This window comes from Castanea sativa, chromosome 6 (assembly GCF_040712315.1).
Source record: "Castanea sativa cultivar Marrone di Chiusa Pesio chromosome 6, ASM4071231v1".
Lineage (NCBI taxonomy): Eukaryota > Viridiplantae > Streptophyta > Magnoliopsida > Fagales > Fagaceae > Castanea > Castanea sativa.
The window spans coordinates 11,357,956-11,380,431 of record NC_134018.1 but is presented as its reverse complement, the minus strand read 5'-3'; the positions used below and the strand labels follow the sequence as shown (position 1 = coordinate 11,380,431).

The 22,476-nt window shown below is 31.5% G+C and overlaps 1 protein-coding gene and 1 pseudogene across 1 annotated transcript; one reads left to right on the top strand and one right to left on the bottom strand.

Annotated features, from left to right (window-relative positions):
- Positions 1 to 6,410: 6,410 nt before the first annotated feature.
- LOC142638714 (vacuolar protein sorting-associated protein 22 homolog 1) lies at positions 6,411 to 10,007 on the top strand. The gene is made up of 7 exons (XM_075812781.1): positions 6,411 to 6,697; positions 6,793 to 6,903; positions 7,278 to 7,413; positions 8,089 to 8,240; positions 9,161 to 9,268; positions 9,426 to 9,515; positions 9,628 to 10,007. Exons 1-7 carry the CDS (start codon positions 6,647 to 6,649, stop codon positions 9,724 to 9,726), a joined length of 747 nt encoding a protein of 248 aa, XP_075668896.1. The 5' UTR covers positions 6,411 to 6,646; the 3' UTR covers positions 9,727 to 10,007.
- Positions 10,008 to 12,252: 2,245 nt separating this feature from the next.
- LOC142639440 (fatty acid desaturase 4, chloroplastic-like) lies at positions 12,253 to 13,000 on the bottom strand (annotated as a pseudogene).
- Positions 13,001 to 22,476: the final 9,476 nt, after the last annotated feature.

Genomic DNA, 22,476 nt, shown 5'->3' with positions numbered 1-22,476 from the left:
TTGACTTAGAAGGAAGCTTTTATTGCGTTAACTCAGATATTATTATTAATCCACATTACAATGCCAATTGTTGGGTCAGTCAGAGGACATACAACATGGTTTTTGCATTCTTTTGTGGAACTAAAGCCCCTACTGGGTGAATATCTTGTCCTTACTGCGTAAAGGTTGAGTAACATGCTCTGGATGTAACAGAAATACTCTTTTAAGTATTCATATCTTTGATCACATAGCGTTTGATGTGGAAAAGGATTTAAGGATTCTATGCTAAGAGCATTCACAATGGGCATGGGATATGGCAAATGTAAGGAAAATTTGGCATGTGAGGCCCAAAGTGCTCAACAGCCGGACATAGAAACATGTAAAAATGCAATTTTTTTTTGCCCTAGTGCTACAGTACCCTCCCAAAGGTAAAACGGCACTGTAGCACAATGGTATAAAAAAATATATTATTTTTTAATGTTTGGTTCTTCTCTCTCCTCTCTCCTCTCTCCTCTCTCCTCTCCATTATTTCATTATCTTTCTCTCTCTTCCTTTTCTCTCTTTCATTCACTCTAACTGCTATTTCTCTGACTTGGTTCAGATAAATATTGTAAAGCAACTATAGTAGGTACAAGTTCACACCGCTACTAAAACAAAGGGTCTGAAACGAGAGAAGGTATCTCATGATCAAGGGCGGCGGTACATAGGCCTCAGTGAACCCCCTGATTTGTAAAAAAAAATATAATATTATAGTATAGTATTTTTTATTAGTTAAAAATATCTTTAAAAATGTTACTGCACACCCTAATCACATATCAAGTCCAAAACCAAACAAAAATACAGATCAGCGCATCCCAAAATTTTTAGTTATAAAGTTAGTAATTCAAGAAAAAAAATTAAAGTTAGAGATGTTCTAGCTTTTTATTGGTTAAGTAAATACTTATTGTATTATTTATGCATAAATGATTGTGCTAATACAATGCCAATGAGTTGAGTTTTGTCAATTAGTACAAAATATTTTTATAAAAACAATGATAAATGCATAAAAATAAAAATTTTATACAAATTTAACAAAATAAAATGGTCACATCTACCCATATTGAAAATAGATAATAACAATTGATAATAAACTATCACGTAACAATTTTAAAATATGAAAACTTGTAGAAAAAAAAAAGAAGGTAAAACTTCATATATTTGTATATTTTTTTTATTTCTTATTAATAACTTGATATATTTAAGTTCTTTTTTATTAAATATTATTTATTTTAAATTTCTTAATGAACTCTCTAAAAAGACTAAAGCTGAGTTTGGATACAGCTTATATAGCGTCCGCGTCTGCTGCGTTTTCTGTTTTCTGTTTTTTTTTTTTTTTCTTCTGCTGCTGCTGCACGGGTCAGGGGGACAAAGGCTACTGTTCATGCTACTGTGCATGAACAGTAGCCGCATTTTGCTGACTTTTCAGCACATCTGTGGGTCCGTGTACTATTTACGGGATCCACAAACTTCACTTTACAGAATTTTTTTTATTAAAAATGGGTCTCACGGCACTATTCACACATTTAAAAATTATTTTGGTACAATGTTTTCAGTTTTCAGTTTTTAGTTTTCAGCAATAAGCTCTATCCAAACGGACCCTAAAATATTATTCATGAGACCAAAGATGATGTCTTATGCGTTGGGCACATAAGACCTTTGTCTCACTGACAGATAAGTCCCACAGATCAGACAAATGGCTTATGTGCCTAGTGCATACAAAGTCTCTCCCTACTCCACCCCCCGCCCGCACGGCAACCATGATGTGCAACCCCAAATGTGGTTCAACCATGGGAAAAAGGTGTTGTCAAGTGGATAGACTATGGCACATCATCTAAAGTGTCATGACCTAGGAAATGAATCAACGTCAGAGCCATCAGAAGAGCCATTGATATTGCCGCTATCTATATGTCAATAGAGCATCCACATAAGTTGGTGGATACTCATCTATAATCCAAAATTTACACATTTTGGCTCAAAAAACTCCCACATCAGTTGTGCAAAACTTTGTAAAATTGTGCAAATCCACCCACGAGCTACAGTAGCCGTGTAAATATACACGGCTACTGTAGCTCGTCCATTTATTATTTTATCATTTCACGGTTCGCTCCTTTTTTTCTCTCTCTTCTCCGTGCTCAACAAACTCAATAACTGCTCTCCTCATCTTTTTTCCTCAGATGCACACAGAGATACACTAGCTCAAAAAAAAAAAAAAAAACATAGATACACAAATCGGAGCTCATGGGTCTTGCCTGATCAGAGGTCGTGGGTGGTGCTCGTGGGTCTTGCTTGACTGGATCAGAGGTCGTGCTCGTCGGTCTTGACTGGATCGGAGGTCGAGCTCGTCGGTCTTGACTGGATCGGAGTGCGTGCTCGTTGGCCTTGACTGGATCGGAGCTCGTGCTTGTCGGCCTTGGCTGGATCGGAGCTCATGCTCGTCGGCCTTGACTGGAGCGGAGCTTGATCGGAGCCTGCACCGTCTCCCGCACCAGCATGGACTGGCCGCGCTGCCCGTGGCGCGGCCCAGGAGCAAGGCCAAGTGGTGAGCGGCTGATCGAGAGATGGGTAGAGTGTAGAGAGATGGGTATAGAGAGAGAGTGTTTATTCAGAAATGGGGAGAGAGAGACAGAGAGCGCATATTAAAGGGGGGATGGTTGGGAAATAATAAAAAATTTGAGGGAAATAATAAAAAATTTGAGGGAATGTGTAAAATAGATGAACTGATGTGGGCACTTTGTAAAAATAAATGTGTAAAATAGAAAAAGTAGGTTTTTAGTGTAAAAATGGATGTGTAAAATGAATGAGCTGATGTGGTTGCTCTAAGGAAAGTATAATAACAAAATCCCCAACCAACCGATTTCTTTGACACTAGGGTAGGCCTCGTTGAAAGGTTGAATTTTGACATGTAGGTTGAAAAGATCTCATGAGTTCCAAAAGATCCCCAAACAGAAATGGCTATTTCTTTCGATTGTTGAGGCATTTCTACATATATTAATAAGCAAAACTTAAAAGAAAGTTTAATTAAAATTTAAAACTAGAATTCAATTTTACGCTGTCTAAATTTATGTAGAGATCACGTCATAATTATTGACTTAAGTTTGTGCCATATGTCCACTTAAGTTTTTTAATCTCTATGTCAAGTGAATTAATAAATGCAAAATACTAAGAATTTAATATTAGTGAACTATAAAATAAAATAAAAAAAACTAATCGCATATACTCAATAAAAATCATCACACAACAAAGATCACCACACATTCTATCTTATTAAAAATTAGAAAAGAAAAAAGATCACAAGTAGTATTAAATTTGGGTAAGAATTTTAATATGTGACTAATTACGTTTACTTTAAAAAAATAATTTGACTAATTATTTACATTTTTATGATAAAAATTATGTTTAATTTTAAATGTATCCATATGTATGTATGTGTTAAATACTATTTTTTTTAATAATTTGATTAATTATTTATATTTTTATAATAAAAATTGTGTTTAATTTTAAATGCATTCATGCATTTGTATGGGTTACATGCTAGTAGATTTCACACTAAAAGAAAAAGCACTTCAAAACGGATAGGCAATTGAAAATAATTATCTTTGAGAGTTATTATCATTGAAATTATCTTTAGATTAAGGAGTCAACTGTACCCATTCAACCAAAAATAAAATGAGTACCCGCATCTACAACTCCTCGATATCCCTCTTATCATAAGTTATCCGTAAATGTTAATGACATAATTTTTTTCAGAACAAATTTTACAACTTGATGAGGTGATAGATTGCCACTAGTGTAACACTACTTTTATATAAATTCATCATAGACAATATTTTTATTGTACATCAATCATAACATGTCATCTCAATAGTAGTGAAAATTTTTATGTCATTGGATTTAATGCAGCAAAACTTTATGCCAAAAGCACACTTGTTTACTAAATAAATGGTGTTAAGTCAAACTGTAGACACAACAGACCTAAGATTATTATGTAATTGGATCTTTACAAATAAAAGGGGTGAAATTAAAATTAAAAAAAAAAAATTCAAAGGTTTGCTCATTGTGACAATTTTTTTTTTTGCTGAATGTGACAAATTAAACTTTGACTTCTTAATTTTGTCTTAAATCCTAAACTTTATAAACCATGATAATCTAAACACTATCCATATATGTAAGAAACTACTAACAGAGCGTAGGGAGAAAATTATGATTGGTAAGTTAACCTTCTCAACATTATACAAGAAACTCAAAACGAATGAGAGGGAAAAAGCCGCAAAACATAATGAAGAGACGATAGCATTCGTAAAAAGGGAAGTACAAATATAAATAAGAAATAGTGAAAATGGTATTTTAAAGGACGGGAATCAAAGAACTAAGGACGGGTTGTAAGGTTTGAAGTTTCAAATAACACATTAAAGAGTCAATAAACCCACAATAATAAATTTGTTAGAGAGTGGGTTTATCACTAATAGTTCAACGAGTCAAATGTGAATCACAATAAGCTAGTTTAGTATTGGAATGACCAAGATGAATAAGTTGAAAAGAAAAACACTCATCGATTAACTTTGAGAATGATATGTTTTTATATTTAGCTCTCAGACTTATACAAATATTCAAAACCCTGATTACAAAGTGGTTCCCTTTCTTTTCTCTCCTCCCTCCTTTTGTAATGGAATCCTTTCCCTTTTATACTCATTCTCCTCCTTTCATCTTAGCCTTTCACTTGTTGATCAAATAACTAATCTTCTTGATACTTGTCCCATTAGAATCTTCTTGAAATCTTTGTGAGTAGCTGTAAGGCTAGAAGTCACTGTTCAAGTATCACCTCCACATTAATAGCTTATCCTCCCAAGCACGGTTGCCCACTACCTAGTACTTGATGGGTGATTGGACCTTAGGCTTCCACTCTATTGGCTGAGGAAGGGTGGCTCTTCGGACAACATCACCTACTTGTTGCGACTAGACCTCATCCTCGGCAAAATAATCTACCTGCCTTTACTAATACTTGTTTGTCCTCGGGCTCTTTGACGTCCTCTAGTGTGGTCCACGGCCCAATCTCCTTATTTGAGCCTTTCATCCCTACAGTTACCATGGCAAAACTTTGAAGGTTTGTTTTTCTTGTTGGAAATTTTACCAAAAAAAATATTGTGGGGGAGAGGATTATAATTAACTTGTTGCAAACCTATCCTACGCACGGGAACCTAACTACCTTTTTGTGTAGCAGACTAAAATATTTTTTATAAAATCCTAACTTGATTATGAAACTATACCATCACATAAATTACTCCACTCTTTTATGTTTAAATTTGATAAAGAATCCATTACTTGAATGTGCAATGGCTTGCAAAATATTTGCTAGACGTTTTCAGATATTGTAAAAAAAAAAAAAAAATTTAGATATAAAAGCTTCCAAAATGCCAAAAAATATTAAAGAATCAAAAGATTTACTATCTAGAAATTATTGAAACAAAACAAAATATACATGTGACTGCACAATAAAGAAATACAAGAGAAATATATGTCATCTTCAAAAGAATGATCTATGGTTATAATGGTTGAAATCTGCCAAATTGTTTTAGATATTACCAAAAAAAAAAAAAAAAAGAACCCAAAAATATTGATGTTAAAACTTCCAAAATGACAAAAAAAATTAAAGAATCAAAATAGTCAAAACCTACAAATTGTAGAAACAACATAAAAAAATGTGACTATAGTGTTACCTTTAAAAGAAATAATTTATCACTATAGCGTGGAAATCTGTCAAATAATTTCAATATTGCAAAATAATATCTCAAAAATTCATATGTTAAAACTACTTTAATACAAAAAAAAAATTAAGGAATTTAAATGAAAACAATTAAATAAATGTTCTAAGGCATCCTATAAAGGAAGAGACAATCTTATGCTCCTTCCACTGCAAAGAGCTTTTGAGCCATTGTGTTTTCAGCTAATAAAATTAGTTTAAGTATAATAAATATAAAACCTAAAATAAAAAGAAAAAGAAAATAGTGATGATGTGAAAAATTGTGAGAGTTTCAGAAGTTTCAATTATATATATAAAGGTATGTATTATTTCATTAAGGAATGTTTATCATTTCTTACTAAACTCTTATGAGAATTGACGAAATACTTTTAAATAATCTATATATATATATATAAAATGAATTATTTGATTTTATTTATTAATTTGTAGAAACTAAACCAAACATCACTTGCAAATCGAGAGCTGGTTGACGGAAACAAACAAACCAAACACCCACAAGAGAGTTTACCAATTAAAAGTAACTGGAACTCAAAGTCTATTCCATTCTTTGATTTTATAGTTTATTATTTTAATTTATTACATACAAGGTCAACCATATAGTCGCCGTAATAAGTATTTTTTTTTTTTGAAAATTGAAACAAAGGCGAAAACAAAGTGTTAAAAAAAAAAAAAACTCTTAAGACTGCAGAGAGAGATCCTTCTCCAGTCCAACTCTCAAAATCACAACAACCTCGAACTCCATTCCACACTTTTCACCCTTCACCTGAAACACACATACATACCCCTCTTTCCTCGTATTGAAACTGTTACTCTCTCTCACAAACAAAGTATTAATCTGAGCTTGAAATCGTACGAAGAAGAAGAACAAAAATGAGAAGACGACCAGGAATCGGAGGCTTACAGACCGCCGCTGCTGCTAGGGTCTGTTTTCATTTTCCTTCTTTATTTATTTTAAATTTTTTTTTTTTTGGGTTATTTCTTAATTTTGATTTGTGCATTGAAAAATATTTGTGTAGGATCAATATCGGTTGGTGGGTGAAAATGTAGCGAAGATTAGAACCGATATGATGAAGGAACAGCTCGCCACTTTTCGCTCTCAGCTCGAAGAATTCGCTCGCAAACACAAGGTTTTTTTTTTAAAAATTGAAAATTAAAAAGTGCAAATTTTGATGTTGTTATCGTGTTTGATCATTGAAATATCCAACGTTGTAATTGTAATATGTTGGGTTTTTTTAACAAGGGAAAAAGGTGCAAATTTGGTGTTCTTTTTGTTGGTTTAGGTAGTGAATATGTGAAAACCTGGGTCAGATTCAGTTCAATTTTGGAATATTTATGTGGGGTTTGTTTAAGCATATGCAAATTGTATTGGTTTGGAAGGTTCTGATCATTTAGTTCATGTGCTTGATAATCCAAAAAAAACCCAGCATTGGGTTTTTGTTTGTTTTTGTTTTAATTATTTAAGGGATGAAATTGAGTTAAATATGGCTGCTTGGTGGTGCAGAATGATATACGCAAGAACCCGGCATTCAGGTCGCAGTTCCATGAAATGTGTGCAAAAGTAGGGGTGGATCCGTTGGCCTCAAACAAGGGTTTCTGGGCTGAGTTGTTGGGGATTGGTGACTTTTACTATGAACTCGGTGTGTATTGCCTTTTTTGATCCTTTATTGTCTGTCTTATCAATGAAAAGTGTGAAAAGTGTTTAATGTCTCAGATGTGTTGGTTGATTCTAAAGTTCTTTAGATGAAATGTAAATAAATATGCTAACAGAGAGTGAGTGAGAGAAAGCATATGTGGTTTCTTTGTGCTACATGAAGAAATTAGATTACGCACATGAATAGAGAAAGAGATTGGGGGAGGGGGAGGGGGGTTGCTGAACTTAGAAATAGACAATGAGCTTCAGTTGCCAGTTTGTGCTACTGTTAATTTGTTTTGTGCTATCTCTACTCATTACTGGGATTTGGTATATTCCCTTGTCTGCCTAAGTTGTGTTTCCCTGGTTTAATTCTTATCTTTATTAAAAAATTGTTCATTCTTTTTTATATTGAATTTTGAATGTAGGATTTATAATGTATTTTTGGACCCTTCTACTTGTGAGAACTCATGCATTTTATCAGATTTTCCGATAGGATAAGAACTCTTCCCTCTCTTTTGCTTGTCGGACCAAATTAAGAATCTACCAATTGTGAATTAGTTTCTTTCTTCACTTATTATTGTTTACTTTCTAGTTGCTCCTTATAACTAAAAAGCTTACTTATCATGATTTTTGGAAAATAATACTTAAAAGTCTAAAACTGAGCTACTTGGCTAGACAGGAGTACAAATTGTTGAAATTTGCTTGGCAACAAGACCCCACAATGGAGGCTTGATAAACCTGCAGGAACTCTGCATTCTCCTTCGTCAGCGGAAAAGTGATCGTGAAGCTGTTTCTGAGGATGACTGCCTGCGTGCTATAAGTAAACTGAAGGTATTCTGGTTTCACCATAATCATTAGCTTTATCACTTGTATTTGGGTAGAGAATATGTGCTTCATTTGAAGTTTCAAAAATTAATGGTAGACTTACTTTCTTGATCTGCCTGCTAGAAAATGTTCTTGAACTTTGGGTGGCTTTTTTTCTCTTTTGATGATGAGCTTAGAATTAATTCATCAATCGAAACAAATACACAACACACTGCCTGCTGCCACTAAAGAGGACACCAAAACAGTGCTGCTATAAGGGAAAACAGAGCAGACTGACATCTAAACAAACAGAACTAACTCTTAACAAAAACAGTAACTGGAATAGACTGCACAAAAATCTATTCTGGGCAGTGGACTTTGCATTCTTGTGCAACCATAATCTACACCTAACATCCTGTTTCTCAGCTTGAAGAATTTCAGCCTCAGTACAAACCTTCCCAACATAATTCAAGCGTTTTGATCCTGCCATATATGATAAATGATAGCTGCCATGAAATTCTGCTAATAATATTTTGCAAACTCTTCCCCTTCAATCTCCTCATAGCCCAAGCAAGCTCATTATCCCAAGATCCAATCTGCCTATTAAACAAACACCACCTCAAAACATCCTTCCCTATCCTCTTGGAGAAAGAACACTAAAAAATAAATGATCACGGGATTCAAGCTTGCTTCTACAGAAAGCACACATTGGCTTTTACCTAATGCTTACATTTTTGCCCTGGTGGTAGAATTGTCAGTATGCCTTTTAGGCCTGGTGGTTGCAGAGGCAAATTATATATATATATATATATATTTCTGTCATAGTAGCTTTTCTGCTTTCTAAAAGTAATTAGAACTTTTACAATGTAAGTGGTTATTTTTCTGCATTTGCGTGCTTATTAATTTGTGTGATCTTATAATATTAACATCTAGTTCATGAATTCCAGGTATTGGGTAGTGGTTTTGAGGTGATTTCTGTTGGAAAGAAAAAGCTTGTTCGGTCTGTTCCAACTGAATTAAACAAAGACCATAATGAAATTTTAGAGCTGGCTCAGGTTACTAGCTTTCTATTTTGTTTTCTTCCTTCAGACTTTGCACTATGGTATTTTCTTTATAATAAACTTGTTTGGTCTATGTCATCGGAATGAAATTACAATCTTTGAATTGGAGAGAACGATTTTTTAATATTGCACCGTTTTCATGTTTTCTTAGGCTCAAGGCTATGTGACTGTTGAAGAAGTAGAAAGGCGGCTTTCTTGGACCTCCGGTCGTGCTATTGATGCTCTTGATACTTTACTAGATGTATGTTTTTGCTATCTCTGGCCTATCTGTTCCTTTTTTTTTAAATTTTTACCTCTTCCTGCCTTATGTATGGTTTGATCACTTGGGCTGAAGTAACCGTTTGTTTATGCAGGAGGGTCTTGCAATGATTGATGATGGCCATAGAGATGGTAAACGCCGATATTGGTTCCCTTGTGTATCTTCCAACTCAAGTCTAGTAGCTGATACTTGAATTCAAAGGTTTTCAAATCAACTCAATTTCATGTCTGTTACACCACACTCAAAAGATAAAGAGCAGAATTGTCATATGTGTACTAATTGTTATAACAGTTTTAGGAAGGATCTGCTACTGTCAATTGTCAATGTTGTATCAACAAAAATGGCCAATTTAAACTAATTAAATGAATCTTAGAGGCTAAGATGCTTGACTCAACTTATTTACGTCTTGCAATTATAACAAACACTGTTATCGCTGAGTGCAAAAAAAAGATCAATGTGCCTTTTGTAGTTTGTGTTTATGTTTGTTATATGTCTCTTATTCTCTTTCTTAAGATTTAAATATTAGGCATGTAAACCAACTCTTGCCTTAAATCCTAAATCGAGTCTAGAGCTTGTAGATCAATTGACACTTTTTGGTGTTTCTAAAGGAAATATCTAAGTATTAAAAAATGGAAAAGGGAAAAAAATGGTGACAAGGAAAAAAATGTTAATTATAGTTAAAATATTAATGAATTGCTAGTGATAATTTTACATGGGCTCACAATAAAATATCCTCTGAACCATTAAGGAGAAAAATAATATCATGCTCATAAATTGCAGAGATGCTCAAGATCATATGTGTTGTCAACAACCAAAACTAATCAATGATCATTTTGTCTATTTTTCCAAAGGATTTCACTTTTGAAATTCGAAGGCATCCCATTCTTAATGGATCAAAATCAATTTGACTTTACATTTAAACGACCAAAATCGAAATGACATAATATTTAAGGAGTCAAAATTATTCGAATCCAATATTTTAAAGGATTAAAATGCAATTAACCAATGCTAGTGTTAGCTAAAAAATGTTGTATTAGCAATCCACTTAGCAGGTATTAGCCATGGTAGGAAAAAAATGGAGAGAAAACAAATAGGGTGGTTAAATTATCCCATATTTTAAAATTTAAAGGATAAAATTAGAACTTTATAAAATTGAGCTACTAAAATTAAATACAATCCTTTTTTTGAGGATGTATTGACTATGATAATTCTCAGCAAAAAAAGAAAAAAGAAAAAAAAAGAAAAAGAAGACTATGATAATTCTCAATGGGCTTACCATAAAGTTTCCACTGAGCCCATCAAGGATGAGGATAAAGCATGTGGGAGAAATTGCAAAGCCCATCAAGGATGAGGATAAAGCATGTGGGAGAAATTGCAAAGCCTAAGGTCATATGTATTTTCAACTACCAACCAATCAATGAACAAAAATTTCAATAAAATATTATAGTCTAAATTATAAATAGCTTGTAAAATTTGCAAAATAGATATATCCACAAACAAACCTATCTTCCATTGCAAATTTGGAAGACCATGAATATCCATTGGACAAGGCATGAATCTTTGCATTATAGAAAATACATGTAAACTAATGAAAAGTCAGTGGGTTGTAGTTTGAGAAGGTTATTTTAGCCCTAAGGTAACAGTTTAAATTGGAGTCTTCTCTTATTTTTATGTATTTTTTTTTATGGGTTATTTTTATGTATTGATTGAATAATATTCATATTTTGATTTTATTTTTCATCTAAAAGTATACTTTTCTTACTTTTTAATATGAAAAATTACGACTAATTATTTGTTTGTACTCAAGTTGCCATAAATTTCTTTTTCAATTGGTAATATGGCTAATTCACTTAATCCTTCTTGTGATATGGTCAATCTCAAATAGGATTTATTGATTTTAATTTTGGAAAATTCCTTTTTGCAAACTTAATTGTAAAAATGTATTGTTAGTCTTATTTTGTATGTGGTATATGCATTAGAAAAAGAATATAGCCTTTTAATATAATTTAATATGTTCATGGGAGTATTTTTAATCTTTTTGTAAAACTTCTTTTAGAACTTTCAATTCTCCCAAATTAAATAAAACCATTAGTATTAGAATAAATATAATATTTGAGATAGTCATTGTCTCTTGTAGCAATGCTAGACTTTAGTTATTGAACATTGGATTTTAGTAATGAATTTTCCTGTAAAATAATTAATTCTGATTTTAATTTTGATTAAGAGAAAGATATAATTAGTCTATTCACCTTTCATGTGTTTTGGAAATTGAATTTTTTTACACTCCTAAACTACTGCAAACAAAGAACAATATATTAACAAAGTGAACAATGTTTGAAACGAGAATAATTTTTTTATTAAATTTTTTGGGCTTTGTTTAAAACTTTTACACTGTAAGATAATTAATCAATGCATTCTATTGGTCAAAAGAGATAAGGTCTTAATTTTATTATTATTTTTAACCATACGTTTTTTTTTAATGATGTGAAACCTCATACAAAGCCCTTTAGACCCACCCCTGAGTAGTAAAGCATGAATATGAGTATTCTTCCATTTGGGAGCCTTATAATATTGCCTAATTAAATAGCCTAAGGATTGAGTCGCCACAAAGTTTTAGAGGTTGTTTGGTAGATTGGTTTTAACACACATTTTCAGTTTTTAAACAACTTTACACACATTTTCACTCACACGTATTTAAAAAAATTACAAACAACATTACTCAAACTCCTTTACCATACAGGTCCTTAGTCACTTCCGTCCAGCCATAATTGGGCTCACTCTAGGACCTAGGTCTCATCCCTAGCTTAAAGAACAATATTGTCTCCAATGCCTTAAAAATATGTTGCTTATCCAGAACCTCATTCCAAAGCTCACTCACTGTGCAATAATTATTGTTATAAGGTGGCCTATGTTGATCAGCATGTTGTTGGCGTGACAGAAGCAATCTCATATCTTGCAATGCAATTACCAGTGGTGGCCGGCTCTTTGTTGTGTGAGCCCAAACATGAAAGTGTTTGCTAAAAAAAAGGCAACCTGAGAACACACCAACAAAAGCATGAAATATTGGATTATTATTAGCAAGGTCCATTGGTAGCACTCCCCTGAAGCTGCGTTTAAGTGGGTAGGACTGGATCCGGACCCAAGGTCAGCTAAAATATAGCCAACCAAAGCTGCTAAAACGGGGCCAAGCCATATGTGTGATTCGGCTGCACCTACTATTGCCTTTGCTAGAGAGATTAGGACCGTGATGCAACCACATGCTACCCATGCACGATGAGCCCAAATTGATCTTAAACTTGCTGGGTCATTGAGAATGGGATGGTTAGGAGGTGATGTGACCGTAGTGACTTTGCTGTGGACAGGGCTGGTGGTCTTGTGGAGAAGAGAGGAAGTGGACTTCTGATGTGGTGGATTTATAGGATGTGTGTGTGTTTGGTTTTATGGAAGTGACCTTGCAGGCAAGTCATATTGCCGTGTACATCAAGAAGTTGCAACCATTTTCACCACTATTAATTTACCTTGCCAACTTTGTTAATAATTATTACGAATAGAGAAGTGTTACATTCACAACAAGTTATTGGTAATTAGTTTGTATTGGTTATAATTTTAATTTACCATTAAAATAATTTTTTTACTCCACCAATATCAATAATAACTTACCACTTAAAATTTGTTGAAAAAAATGTATAAAAGTTTTATTTTAAAATTTTTTTAATACAACTTTTATTGAAACTATAAAAAGTTAGCATGATTATTGAAAATATAAAAAGTTAGTAAAATAAATCATCAATCACGTTTTTCTTTTCTCATAAATATATTACTTTATGAGCAACACAACTGTTTAATTGTGAGGGAGGTAACACAGTAGTACTTGGGCCAAAATGGCCAAATACCACAATCTTTAGAAATTTCTAGCAAAAAAACACTGTTTCGGAACTAAATAGGAAAATACCACTTTATGGTACTCGAGTTTGGCAAACTCGAGTACCATTTGGAACTCGAGTTCCTAGAAGTTTTGCCACCGTGGCACTGCTGAGGTGGAAATTTAGCGAATAAAAAAAATAATGTGGTACTCGAACTTGGTATACTCGAGTACCATGCAACACAATACTCGAGTATAACTTGCTCGAGTACCTTTTATAAATAAAATGCTGTTTATTTTATTTCTACAGTATTCGAGCTCACCAAGCTCGAGTACTTTGTAACTTTTTTTTTTTTTTTTTTTTTTGGAATTATCGACAAATAAACATAAACATAAAATGTTGTTTATTTTATTTCTATAGTACTCGAGCTCACCAAGCTCGAGTACCTTGTAACTTTTTTTTTTTTTTTTGGGATTATCGACAAATAAACATAAACATAAAATGCTGTTTATTTTATTTCTACAGTACTCTAGCTCACTAAGCTCGAGTACCTTGTAACTTTTCTTTTCTTTTCCTTTTTTTTGGGACTATCGACAAATAAACATAAACATAAAAATAAGTAGCTTTTTTATGTTTTTATTTATTTAAATAGAAGCATTGTAAAATATAGAGATTTTAATTTCAAAATATAAATTTAATTTCTACATTAAGTAAAACTGTTCACTGTTTTCTCATAAAAATTGTTCACTCTCTTTTTTGCGTAAATTATTTTCTGTTCACTATTTAAAAAATTGTTCGCTGCTTTCTCATAAAACACCTAGTAAAACCGTGTTTTCTAAATTTAAACGCCAAATCTGAATGCTTTTTCATGTTTGAATTTCACCATAATCGAATCTATTTTTCTGCATTGATAAAATTTGTTTCTACATTAATAAAATTTCTCTTTGCACATCATGTTTATTGTATATTCGAATTTGCTTATTGCATTCATAAAATCTTTTTTTTGCCTTAAGTAAAATTGTTCACTGTTTTCTCATAAAAAATTTTCACTGTTTTTTGCATAAACTATTTCTAGCATTCTGCTTAAAATTATTTTCTGTTTAGCATTATTTAAAAAATTGTTCACTCTCTTTTCTGCGTAAATTATTTTTTGTTCACTATTTAAAAAATAGTTCGCTGTTTTCTCATAAAATACCTAGCGAAATCGTGTTTTCTAAATTTAAACGCCAAATCTGAATGCTTTTTCATGTTTGAATTTCACAATAATCGAATCTATTTTTCTGCATTGATAAAATATGTTTCTACATTAATAAAATTTGCTCTCTGCACATCATGTTTACTGTATATTCGAATCTGCTTATTGCATTCATAAAATCTGTTTTTTGCCTTAAGTAAAATTGTTCACTGTTTTCTCATAAAAATTAATCATTGTTTTCTGCATAAGCTATTTCTAGCATTTTGCATAAAATTATTTTCTGTTCAGCATTATTTAAAAAATTGTTCACTTTCTTTTCTGTGTAAATTATTTTCTGTTCACTATTTAAAACATTGTTCGTTGTTTTCTCATAAAACACCTAGTGAAATCGTGTTTTCTAAATTTAAATGCCAAATCTGAATGCTTTTTCATGTTTGAATTTCACAATAATCGAATCTATTTTTCTACATTGATAAAATCTGTTTGTACATTAATAAAATTTGCTCTCTGCACATCATGTTTACTGTATATTCGAATCTGCTTACTGCATTCATAAAATCTGTTTTTTGCCTTAAGTAAAATTGTTCACTGTTTTCTCATAAAAAATTTTTACTATTTTTTGCATAAACTATTTTTAGCGTTGGCACGGTTATTTCACTTAAATGGTTTTTGTGTTTTAAAAAAAAAAAAAAATGTAACCATATGAATAATGGACAAACTCCATGAAAGAAAAATGAGTGATTCTTATAAATCACCTAATGGTAAATGCCTCGAATAATTCGAATCTGTAAAAAAGTTTGAATTAGTTGAATGTAGAAATTCGGGAAAAAATCGATAGAAAATCAATGAACCTACCAAATCGTGAAGGTGTACACAAGATGTACAGATAGTCTAGACTTGTTGAGAAATTTGACTTCATTGAAAGTACAAAATAATGAAAATTCAATGGAAAAGTATGTATGTTAGATGTACTGATCGTATGAATTTGTTTAAAAATTTGAATTCGTTGAATGTACAAAATCGTGAAAACTCAAGGAAAAATAGTGTACATTAGATGTACAGACAATACGAATTTGTTGAAAAATTCGAATTCATTGAGTGTATAAAATTGTGAAAATTCAAATGAAAATCGTGAAAACTCAATGGAAAATTAATTACATTAGATTTACAGATCGTCCAAATTTGTTTCCAAATTTGAAGTCGTCAAATGTACAAAATTGTAAAAATTCAATTTAAAACTGTTTACTAATGTACTAATCATCCTGATTTGATGAAAATTTCAAAAATAGTTTGATTTCAAATGTATTTGGTTTCTGTGAATAGGAAATTTGAATGGGTATGGTGGATTTGATTTGAGATTTACTTGGATTTGTTGTTTGTGCTACTGTGATTCTTTTTTCCTCAGAAAAACATAATTTTTTTTTATTGTTCCATGGATTAGACCACTGTTTGGGGCTAAAGATTGGGCTGGTGGGGCGGGTCTGGATCCTGGGAAAAAAATCCGTTTAATAAACGGGCTGGGTTGGGGCTGCGGGTCGTCCGGGTATGTAAAAACCCGAGCTGCGGAGTCTGCACATGTTTTATTAAATAAAATTTTCATGCCAGCTATTGTGGGCCAATGGCAGTAAGAAAGCTGGTGTTGTAGTTATACGTTATGATTGAAAGGAAAAACTTATTAAATCTTGTGTCAAGCAAATCACTTCATGCTCCTCGCTCTTCCCTACGCGCACTATTACAGAAGTTTTTGCTATAAGCTTAGAAGTGGGATTGAGATTTGGTGCAATTGCAATTGCAATTGTACTGTGCAATTCACCTCAACCATCACTCCATACTCCCCCTTTTTGCAACTTTAAATCTCAACCATTCATACCAATTGCATTGCAAAAAATGCAAACAAAGAGATAGTAATGGAAGGAGACTACAAAGTATGTATCAATGGCCTTGTGAAAGAAGTTGAAAATCAGCCTTTGGAGATCGTCATAATGCTAGAAGATATCAAGCCTCAAGTAGTGCTTTTGATGGTTGTAGTTTTAAGTGGATTAGGAGAAATGCCAATGGTATGGCTTGCACTTGATGTAAATGGGATATGATAAACAATTTTTCAAGTTGTATAATGGAGATTACAGAGTAACACAACCAAATTAGACATTTAAAATTCCTTCAAAATAGATTTGATGATAATTGTTACGACTTTGGAACGATTAGTAATGCAAGCAAGATTTGCTAGACTCTTTATTGCTTTGTATGGGGAGCATGGTTTGTCCTTGGGCAATCTAATTTTTGGCCCAAAATGTGGTGGGCTATGTTTTGTTCTTCTCGATGGTCTGGACCTTTTGTAATCTCACTTACTCAGAAAGAAGAAGAAGAAGAAGAAGAAGAAGATTAGTAGTGTTAGACTGTTAGCATATGGCTTGACTATATCTATTTGAATAACATTATCAAATTTGAAAGTGTTTATGTAACAAACATGTGCAAAATATCTATTTATGACAGGAAAGGGAAAATAAGTAAATAACATTCTGGATCTTTCCCAAAAAGAAATGGACCACCAATATTTTAGCTTTCATCAATAAATTTGAAATAGTTGTCGAAATACTGTTTATTATTTAATATAAAAAAAATACTTTGTTGGTGACTACCTCAAACTACAAAACGATCAATTAGAGCAAAAAAAAAAAAAAATCTATAAACACAGCGAAAGATTTTAAATCACAGAGTGATCTACTTAAATTTCTCCTTACAAACACAAAAAGAAAAATTAGAAGATAAACTGAGTACAATTTTAAAGACTACGTAATTTTTCAAAATTTTTTTACATATATTTTAACAAATTTTTTCTGTACATTTCTAAAATCAACATCAAAATAAAGTAATAAATTATTATGCATTTGGGAATTGGGAGTATACTCCACCCTCCCATGTAGGAAAGGTCCTACTGACTCACCTCATATGAAAGGGAAGACCAGAATATACAATAATTGTCCTAAACCTAAATAATGCACTGCAGCACTGCTCACATTGATCATCTTTATTGTCCTTTTTTTGGCTGAGAGATCATCTTTACTGTCCTAGTTATCGTATGGAGATAAGGATGAGTCAATAAAGCTAATTCATGCCTTCAAAAGCCATGTGTAATGGAAGAGATATGGAGGGTCCACCAAATATGACTCCCTTTTGTCAAAGACAAAAAGGGTTGGACCAGAAAGATTAAACTTCATCAATGACAATACTTTGTGGACTGTAGAAATTCTCACATGATGGATAATAATCTCAAGAGGAGGTTTTGAGGAAGTATTAAGTAGGTATTGAGATTTACAGAAGGTGGCCTAGAAGGGTTCTATAAATCGAGAAGGTATCGAGAAAGTATCGAGCCAACTATCGAGATACATTGAAAATACGTTTGTCTGTTTTTCTTAAGTAGATTTTGTGTCTTCAACTTGATCTTCAATTACAGCTTTAAGACACCAAAACTCAATAAAAGACACAATTTGGCATGATTTGACAATACCATAACACATGGACCTTACAATTTGTAATTAAATACCTCATGGATTTATTCATTAATATAATGGGAAGATCTTGAGATAAAAACTTATTAAAGCTTGTGTCAAGCGAATCACTCCATGCTCCCCCTGCTAATACTACAGAAGCTTTTGCTATAAGCTTAGAAGTGCAACAACAACTAGCTCAAGAAATACAAACAAAGACGATAGTAATGGAAGGAGACTACAAAGAATGTATCAATGGCCTTGTGAAAGAAGCTGAAAATCAGCCTTTGGAGATCATCATAAATTCATAATGCTAGAAGATAGCAAGTCCTCAAGTAGTGCTTTTGATAGTAGTAGTTTTAAATGGATTAGGAGAAATGCCAATGATATGGCTTGCACTTGATGTAAATGGGATATGATAAACAATTTTTCAAGTTGTATAATGGAGATTACATAGTAATACAACCAATTAGACATTTAAAATTCCCTCAAAATAGATTTGATGATAATTGTTACGAGTTTGGAACGATTATTAATGGAAGCAAGATTTGCTAGACTCTTATTGCTTTGTATGGAGAGTACATTTTGTCCTCAGGCAGTCTCATTTTTGGCCCAAAAAAAAAAAAAAAACAAAAAACAAAAAACAAAAAAGAAGAAGAAGAAGATTAGTAGTGTTGGACTGTTAGCATATGGCTTGACTATATGTATTTGAATAACATTATCAATTTTGAAGTGTTTATGCAACAAAAATGTGCAAAATATCTATTAAAGACAAGGAAGGGAAAATAAGTAAATAACATTCTGGACCTTTCCAATAATGGACGACCAATCTTTTAGCTTCATCAATAAATTTGAAACAGTTGTATATTATATAATATAAAAATATGTGACAAATTTTTATGTGCAAAATATCTTATTATGGAAATATAAAAATGTTAATAAGAATATAATTAAGAAGTTAAGACATCATCTCATTTTCTTTATTTTATATCCTTTGAAAAAATTAATAAAAATTTTTATGGTTTATAAGATATTTTTTATATACATAGACAAAAATAAAAGTAAAAATTGCGCAAAGTGACTTTTTTCCCTTCTTTGTATTGGTTGGTTCCTTCCCAGTGCTTGAGCACCTATATAATACTCACTTGTTTTAGCTATTAAGGAAAATGATTTTATTATTAGATGCCTTAGACACATTTGTTAGTAAATCACTTTAGAAAAGCTTTTATGGGAAAAAAAAAACTAATTTATAGACAATTTTTTTCATTTTTCATAAAGGTGGTATCAAAATTTTTCTAAAATAATTCATAAACAAATGCCCTAAGATTACTTGTTAACTAGACCCAAATTTTTTCAGACTTCTAACTTTACTTTTGTTCAATTAAGTCTACTAAATTTCAAGTTCATTCAAGGTGTTTCCACCAAATTTTGAGTGTCCAATTTTTTTAAAATTAAAAATATTTTAATTAATTATTAAAAAATATTTTCAAAAAATATTTTTAAAAAAAAATTTTAGGCAAATTGATAGAATAAACTTAAACCTTAGAGTCCTTAATTGAAGAAAAGTGAAGTTAAGAGTACTTTTTTATTGCTGAATAAAGTTAAGAGTACTTTAAATAGGTTGTGGTAAACCTTCAATTTTTTTCATTTTAATCCGTTTGAATATCTTATTTTTGCTGAAAACCAAAAATAATAAAAAAATTACTATTCACAAAGAAATTACTGTTCATAAGTTCAATGCACTGTTTATGAGGCCAAAATGGCCAAATACCACAATTTTCAGAAATTTCTAGCAAAAAAACACTGTTTCAGAACTAAATAGGGAAATACCACTTTTATGGTACTCGAGTTTGGCAAATTTGAGTACCATTTGGAACTCGAGTTTAAGACACTCGAGTTCCTAGAAGTTTTGCCACCGTGGCACTGTTGAGGTGAAAATTTGGCGAATAAAAAAAATAATGTGGTACTCGAGCTTGGTATACTCGAGTACCATGCAACACAATACTCGAGTATAACATGCTCGAGTACCTTTTATAAATAAAATGTTGTTTATTTTATTTCTACAGTACTCGAGCTCACCAAGCTCAAGTACCTTGTAACTTTTTTTCTTTTTTGGGATTATCGACAAATGAACATAAATATAAAATGCTGTTTATTATATTTCTACGATACTCCAGCTCACTAAGCTCGAGTACCTTGTAACTTTTTTTTTTTTTGGGATTATCGACAAATAAACATAAACATAAAAATAAGTAGTTTTTTATGTTTTATTTATTTAAATAGAAGCATTGTAAAATACAGAGATTTTAATTTCAAAATATGAATTTAATTTCTACATTAAGTAAAACTGTTCACTGTTTTCTCATAAAAATTGTTCACTCTCTTTTTTGCGTAAATTATTTTCTGTTCAATATTTAAAAAATTGTTTGCTGTTTTCCCATAAAATACCTAGTGAAATCATGTTTTCTAAATTTAAACGCCAAATCTGAATGCCTTTTCATGTTTGAATTTCACAACAATTGAATCTATTTTTTTGCATTGATAAAATCTACTTCTACATTAATAAATTTTTTTCTCTGCACATCATGTTTATTATATATTCGAATCTGCTTACTGCATTCATAAAATCTGTTTTTTGCATTGAGTAAAACTGTTCACTGTTTTCTCATAAAAATTGTTCATTATTTTCTGCATAAACTATTTCTAGCATTCTGCATAAAATTATTTTCTATTCAGCATTATTTTAAAAAAATTTCACTCTCTTTTCTGCGTAAATTATTTTCTATTCACTATTTAAAAAATTGTTCGCTGTTTTCTCATAAAACACCTAGTGAAATCGTGTTTTCTAAATTTAAACGCCAAATTTGAATGCTTTTTCATGTTTGAATTTCACAATAATCGAATCTATTTTCCTGCATTAATAAAATCTGTTTCTACATTAATAAAATTTGCTCACTACACATCATGTTTACTGTATATTTGAATATACTTACTGCATTCATAAATTTTTTTTTTGCCTTAAGTAAAATTGTTCACTGTTTTCTCATAAAAATTTTTCACTGTTTTCTGCATAAACTATTTATAGCATTCTGCTTAAAATTATTTTCTGTTCAGCACTATTTAAAATTTTTTTTACTCTCTTTTCTGCGTAAATTATTTTTTGTTCACTATTTAAAAAATTGTTCGCTATTTTCTCATAAAATACCTAGTGAAATTGTGTTTTCTAAATTTAAACGCCAAATCTGAATGATTTTTCATGTTTGAATTTCACAATAATCGAATATATTTTTCTGCATTTATAAAATCTGTTTCTACATTAATAAAATTTTCTCTCTGCACATCAAGTTTACCGTACGTTCAAATCTGCTTACTGCATTCATAAAATATTTTTTTTTTCATTAAGTAAAACTGTTCACTATTTTCTCATAAAAATTGTTCACTGTTTCTGTATAAACTGTTTTTAGCTTTGGTGCGGTTATTGCTCTTAAATGGTTTTTGTGTTTTTTTAAATATGTAACCATATGAATAATGGACAAACTCCATGAATGAAAAATGAGTGATTCATATAAATCACCTAATGGTAAGTGCCTCGAATAATTCGAATTTGTAAAAAAGTTCGAATTAGTTGAATGTAGAAATTCGGGAAAAATCAATAGAAAATCAATGAATGTACCAAATTGTGAAGGTGTACATAAGATGTACAGATAGTCTAGACTTGTTGAGAAAGTACAAATTTACTTTTACAGGGATGCATACACCTCCTTGTAGTCTTTTAAAGCTGGCTAGCTTGCAGATTGTGCTGCAACTTCTTTCATACTCACGGCCTGGGTACCTAATCATTAGTATTGAACAACTACATTGTACAAACACTAGGAATTGCACATTTTTAATTACATTATTATGCCATTCTCATAATTTTTTAAGGTATTTTTCATGTTTATTATTTTCATACTAAGCTACATTGTATTTCTACAAAATTTAATGCAATACAAGTGCTAAATGTCTCTTTTAGATTTCTATTGCCTATTGCTTCCATGCTTTAGAAACCAAAAGATTTTCTAGCTGATTGTTGAATGGGGAGCAATACACAATACCTGGTCCAATCAGAGTCCGCTCACATAGGCTTAATCTATGCAATAATCTTCCAATCAAAAGTACGAGTTGACATAAGAACGTAACCATTAGTAGAGGAAAGTCAAATAAATTTGAAACAAGAGGTATAGAAAAAGTCATGTTTCTTTAGCAATTTTATGAAACAAAGTCTAACAAGATACATAGCTACAGTTAACACTGAATTAAATAAACTATCTATTACATGTTGAACAAGAACTTGTAGACAATGTCACTTTGCAAGAAATAGAAGTGGTATCAACTAAAAACATAACAAAAGCGAAATG